We start from the raw sequence: 6,916 nt of genomic DNA on the forward strand, positions 1-6,916 counted from the left end.
ATGTAGAAACTCAGTAAAAGAAAATAAATAATTAGATAAATACAAAGTTAAAAAGCGAAAAGAATAGATTATGGCCAAGTATTAAAAATAGGAAAAAGAAAGGTACATTAATGAGAGGGAAAAGGAGTAGGTATAAACAGAAGAAAAGATATAGGAAGTAGCTGTGTACAGTTGAGAGAGGAGAGGTCATTGAATGAAAGATGAATAGGCGGCTTGAATGAATTTAAACATGAGCAGCTGGTATACACGTTGCTTTCATTTTCATAAACAAACCTCATGTGACCCTTTTAATTGTTTTGTCGGCATTGCCTCTCTCAATTTCATTATATATACTTTCCCATTCCTTCTTCAGTTTATTCAGGCCTTGAAGCTTTTCTACAGCTTCTAAATGGTGATTCGAGGAGCACTTTTGTGCTTCTTCCTCTTCTCTGCAACCTTTTGTTATGGTGATAAGGTGGAAGTAGTAGGGGTTGGAGAATGTTCAGATTGTGCTCAGACTAACATTAAGTCTAGTCAGGCACTTTCAGGTATTTTCCTGCCTTCTAACTCCTTTTTATATTTCTTTAATCTGGTAATACGGACTCACACGTATTATAAGTGTGGATCACAATACATGTGTTCAAATATGAATTGGAAGCCTTGCAAATGACATGGAAGACGTAGTATTTAATATAACAAACCTCATATATATCTACCACGTGTTCATTCAACAGTTCAGTTTAATTTTTAGGGTTAATTACCTCTCGAATGGATCGCGAATATAACAAACCTTAATTTCTTAACGTCAAAATAATAATCTATTCATCTAGACTCTGGAAATAGCATAGCAATCACTGAAAAAGACGTGGAGAGAACGTACACCAAATTTTTACACGTGCTTGAACCATAATAATAATAAGATATATGACGTTATGTTAATGAGAGAAATAGAAAAAGTGAGGCTGAATGAAATTAATTAAGTTTGGTTTTGTGACATTTTTTTTATCTATGTATAAAAATCCAATTACGTGTCATCTACATATTTTTTTTAGTGACGGTTATTGTCGGAATCTAGATAAAAAAAACTACATGAGAAATAAAATGTAAAATTAGATAATAATGTTAAGAAATTAAATTTTGTGGTATTTACATTCTTTATATGATACTTGGAGGACCATAGGTGTAATAATTTACAAATAAAAATTCTAAACAAAAATACATGTGACTAATTAATTGACACCGTTGTATATATTTGCTTTTTAACATATATTACCATCCATAAAGTGATGTACGTCTCTCTGTTATTAATCGAACGTGTAGGTCTTACATTTTAATTAGAAACTATTACATTATATTGAATCTGAAAAAGTTTTATGAATAATTTTTATTATCTATAATATAAAATACTAATAAAATTATGGTCTCTAAATTTAAATTCTTAAATTAAAAATCATTCGATTTTACTTTATGTAACATTAAATAAAAATCCGTAAAACTATAATATGCACAAGTGTAACTATATCATTAAGTATTATTATTTTTATCAATATCACCAAAAATTATAGTCAAATATCTATTTTACTCGCCATTGCGTTAGATTATTTATTTGCTGGTTGGAACTTTATATAATGTAAAAAAAGTTGAAGTTTATAAACCATATAATGTTAACAGCTAGCACGGTGGTTCAAGGGCACGAATTTAATTTACTCATGTATTTTTTTTTTTTTTTTTTGGTTAAGCATTGATGTTGCCTTATGCTGAATTTTTAATTAATAAATAGATTGTCATATAGAAAAAAAAAAGTAATAATACAAATAAGTTTTTATTTTTGGGTTTGAATAGTAGTAATTGAGTTATTATATTGTCTAACATGAACATGGAATTGTTCTATTTGGGGATACTGTTTGTGTACAGGGCTTCAAGTAACCATTGATTGCAAGACTAAAAATGGGGAATTGAAAACAAGAGGTGTAGGGAAGCTTGACCAACAAGGTAACTTCAAAGTGGAGCTTCCTACTGATATGGTCAAAGATGGTAATTTGAAGGAAGAATGTTATGCTCAACTTCATAGTGCATCTGCTAAACCTTGCCCTACTCACTCCAACATTGTCCTTCTTTCTAAGGGTAATGGTATTTACTCTTTTGGTTTGCCAAACAAACTTCAGATTTCACCTTCAACTTGCACTTCTGAATTTCTATGGCCTCATTTCAAGTACCCTAAATGGAAGCTTCCCCCTTTGAAAAGCTTTGGCCACCCTTTCCCCCATCATAAGGTCTTCCCTCCTTTCCCCCATTTCCATTTCCCCCCTCACCCTCCTAAGGTTTTTCCTCACTTTCCCCCTAAAGTTTTCCCCCCCTTCCCTCCTAAGGTTTTTCCTCCCCTGCCTCCTAAATTCCTTCCTCCTTCTGTTCCAATCTACAAGCCGCCCCCTAAGGAACTTCCTCCGCCAGTGCCTATCTACAAGCCGCCCCCGAAGGAACTTCCTCCACCAGTGCCTATCTACAAGCCGCCTCCCAAGGAACTTCCTCCACCAGTGCCTATCTACAAGCCACCCCCGAAGGAACTTCCTCCCCCGGTGCCTATCTACAAGCCGCCACCAAAGGAACTTCCTCCCCCGGTACCTATCTACAAGCCGCCACCAAAGGCATCTCCTCCCCCGGTGCCTGTCTACAAGCCGCCACCAAAAGCATCTCCTCCCCCGGTGCCTATCTACAAACCGCCTCCAAAGGTTCTTCCTCCGCCCGTACCTATCTATAAGCCACCGCCAAAGGTGCTTCCTCCGCCAGTTCCAGTTAAGAAGCCATGCCCCCCTAAAGTACACCTTCCGCCTAAACCTCCGGTTTACAAGCCACCTCCGGTTCCAATATACAAGCCAAAACCAAAACCTCCAATCTATCATAAGCCTTTGCCTCCATTGCCAAAGCTTCCTCCTTTTCACAAAAAACCATGTCCTCCATTGCCAAAACTTCCTCCGTTTCACAAGAAACCTTTGCCTCCATTGCCTAAACTTCCTCCATTTCACAAGAAGCCTTTGCCTCCATTGCCTAAACTTCCTCCATTTCACAAGAAGCCTTTGCCTCCATTGCCTAAACTTCCTCCATTTCACAAGAAGCCTTTGCCCCCATTGCCACAACTTCCTCCATTTCACAAAAAACCATTGCCTCCATTACCGCAACTTCCTCCGTTTCACAAGAAGCCGTTGCCTCCATTGCCTCCATTTCACATGAAACCCTTGCCTCCGTTGCCAAAACTTCCCCCGTTTCACAAGAAACCATGCCCTCCTCTTCCTAAGCTTCCTCCCATGCCAGAGATCCCTCCAAAGTATTTCCAACATCCTAAATTTGGAGAATGGCCTCCATTGCCTCCGTTTAATCCTATTCATTAGGGCAATAAAAGTATTAATATTGTTTGTTTGATGTTTATTAATTCCTGAATGGATTGAGTGAAGTTTTTCATCGCCACAATAAAGCCTGGATTTAAAGGTAGAGGAAACTAGCTACAAACTACTGTTATATTATCTTGAAGAAGAGTGTGTTTCAATTGTTTTGTAAATGCTTAATTTATCTAATTGTATTATGAATTCATATTGAATTTAATTATTCCTTGTTCTTTCAATTACTCCATATAAATTGCTGCAAGTTCCAGGCTTCTTAAAAAGTTAGGTTATTTTAGCTATTAAATTTTAACTCATTGATATTTTTAAGTGCATCGGATATTAACTTATTGATTTATTTCATAGATGCCACAGCAATGTTGACATGCATTTTAATTATCAAATGAATTTATTTATTTACAGTTAGAGCATCTCCAATGGGTATAATAAACCACTCAATATACTCCATTGTATCATATTCTCCCATTGGAGAGTATGATAAAAAGTAATCATTATCAACCACTCAATGTTTATTGAGCTTTTGTTTATTTTTATATATATATATTTTTATTTTTAAAATAATATGATTGGTTTAATTAATTGGTGGATCAATTATGATTAGTTTAATTAATTGGTGGATCCTTAGTGATTGATGAGTTTAACCATTGGAGTTACATAGTTTAATAAAATGAAGTTTATTAAATTGATGATGTGGCATGTACATTGAGTGGTGGTGAGTATAAACCATTGTGGATGCTCTAAACTTATTAAATCTAGGTATTAAGATGATTTTTTTATAAAAAAAAAACCTTAGAATGCTTTGAATTTCTATCATAAAATTCTAATAAACGTATTTAACGGTGAATGACATTAAAGTGCATGTGATCAAAACTGTAGACGGGCGGTCAAAACTACAATGAAAACTACAATGAAAAGGAAGAAAATCTTCTCTACCCAAAATCCTATGCTTTTTCCGGGTTTTCACCCACACAAAATTATTATTATTTTTTTTTTATACAACATATTAGTTTAAGTAAAATGTAACTTTTTTTTATGTGAGAAACAGAGAAGAGAAGGGGATATGATTTAGAGAACGGAAGATATTTTTCCGGATAAAATCTCTCAAAAATATGAATAACAGTAATTTAACGATGAGAAAAGAAGAAAAAAGAATCAGTGTATGAAATGAGCAAGAGTGGCGATGAGAGAGTACTATTTTCACTTATTAGGATGGTTGGTGAGCAATTAATAATTCTTTTTTTTTAATTTAAGTATGTTGTTTTGCTTTTTTTTTTTAAAGGAAGTATATTGTTTATATATATAAAAGTGTAGATTTAATTTAATATATGAAACTCTTTCAAAAAAAAAATTAATATATGAAATAAAATTTTAAACCTAACTCTTTTTAGGTTTATTTGATACTCGTTATTTAACTGTTTAATCAAATCCTCTAAATATTAATTATGTCTAAAATATTTACTATGTTCCGAACGCAATTAAAAAAAACTATCAAAAGGTCTAACATTATGTCTGCAATATATATGTTAATCACAAAAATAACCTAATATATTTAGTTTACTTTATTTTATTTTATTTTTTTTGAAGAAATACGAGACTTTATTAGCAAATTGGAGAAGCGTCCTGAATCAGACAGCTTCTAACGAATACAGGACTTGACAAATGAATGAAAGAATTAGCATACGACCGTGCATTACGTGCCATCAAGTGGGTTGCACCGTTCGCTAACCTTGAAACAAAACTCACCTTGAACCTAGGATGAGAACAAAGAATTAATGAAATATCTTTAAGGACCTGACCAAACTCAGTAAGATCCTTCTTTTGTGCCTTTAGGGAGTCGACAACGATCTTGGCATCCGACTCAAATTCAATAGAGCTATGACCTAGAGAAATAGCCCATTCCATAGAGACCTTTAATATGAGAGCTTCGGCCAACTTTACAGGTACAAGACCTCTTATGTGCATACTGAAGCCTTGGACAAAATTTCCGTGGTTGTCACGAATAATTGCGCCCCCACCAAAGGCACCATCATCAAGAAATAAAGCAGCATCCAAATTGCATTTCAGGGATCCCGCTGGAGGAACTTTCCAACGAGTCACATTTATTATTCTGTTCTAAAGAGCATTGCGTGGATTGCTGGGCACTGGATCATTTACCACATGAGATGGAGCTAATCGTCTTTCGGCACCCATTCCATGCTCGTTGTTGCTTGAACTTGCAGCAGCACGGTCGTTGGGAAAAGTCTTTTCTGCAGCGGCTGTCGGATTCTGTGTCACCCTCGGATGAAGATGATTGCTGATGTTTCTGCAGTCCCGCCTGCCGTCAATCTGAGGTATGTCGATTACTAGTGCAACTCCTCTTCCCGACTCCATATTCGTCCAGCCATGATCCGCCGCCGTGTATCTGATCACGGCAGGTCTGTTGGCGGGTCCAATTCGGGCATTTTGCTGAGTAATAGTATCAGATCCGCCAGGGTCACCTGCAAAACCTGCATGAACAATGTTAGTGCCAAAATTTGGTGTTACCCGACTTCTCCCTTCATCATCCCCATCTCTCCTACCACCTTCAACGTCCCTTCCCTCCCTTACTTCATCCCCATTCACCTCCAGACCACTTAAGATCGCCCCTTCCCTATTTTTCCCTCTCTCCTCATCTCTAATCCCACCACCTCCGACATCCTGATATGCCCACTGCATATTTATACAATTTCCCCTCTCTTCTCTTCCCTTTTGTGCACTAATCCATTCTTCAATAAATTGAGAGGCAGCAGCAATTACTTCCTGTGGCCTACACACTCGCTGTTCCCATAAAAGAAGATTTCTGGCATTCCAAACTGCCCATAATACAGTAAGGTATCTACATATCAAACTGGTAGGGGATGTCGAGCACACATGTAAAACCCAGTCTTCAATATATTCCCATTCCTCTCCAGGGGGTGTAAGATCTACTATTTGGCAACATTCACGAGCGAAACTGCAACCAGAGAACAGATGCCAACCATATTCTAAGTCATTTGGGCACAAGATACAATGAGTAGGAATAGGAACTCGTCTGCTTGCTAATTTGGTCCGCGTAGGGAGTATTCCGGAAAGTAGTTTCCATGTAAAGAGCTTAACTTTTGGGGGTAGTTCCAGCTCCCAAAGCCTTTTCCACCCTGAACTTGTCGGGTATCTTTCACGCACTGCCGCCTGCAGATTATAGCCTGATTTAGATGAATAGACTCCATTCGATGTATAGTGCCAAATCAATCTGTCAGGATGATTTGAGAACGGGACAACCATCTCTCTGATCCTCCTGGCCATATCCTCAACAAAATATTGGCCTAATTTTCCCCTATCCCAAACCCGTGTGCCATGAATGAACAATTCTTCTACTCTAATAGGTCGCTCCCCTAAATTTTCAATAGGCCCAATACATAACCTATTCGAGTCCCAAATCCACACATCCTGATGCGCAATTACTTGGTCACCCCCAACCAATCCGCCATCTCAGGCCTCCTTTTAGTAAATCAATTGAACACCAGACACTCCTCCAAACAAAACTG

At 36.9% G+C, this 6,916-nt stretch overlaps 1 protein-coding gene across 1 annotated transcript; it reads left to right on the plus strand.

The window, feature by feature from the left end:
- The first annotated feature begins 351 nt into the window (after positions 1-351).
- Positions 352-3,595, plus strand: LOC136223058 (proline-rich protein 4-like). Its single transcript, XM_066010848.1, has 2 exons — positions 352-527; positions 1,894-3,595. The coding sequence occupies exons 1-2, from the start codon at positions 389-391 to the stop codon at positions 3,363-3,365; spliced, it is 1,611 nt and encodes a 536-aa protein (XP_065866920.1). The 5' UTR covers positions 352-388; the 3' UTR covers positions 3,366-3,595.
- Positions 3,596-6,916: the final 3,321 nt, after the last annotated feature.

This window comes from Euphorbia lathyris, chromosome 3, assembly GCF_963576675.1.
Source record: "Euphorbia lathyris chromosome 3, ddEupLath1.1, whole genome shotgun sequence".
In the NCBI taxonomy this organism is placed as follows: Eukaryota; Viridiplantae; Streptophyta; class Magnoliopsida; order Malpighiales; family Euphorbiaceae; genus Euphorbia; species Euphorbia lathyris.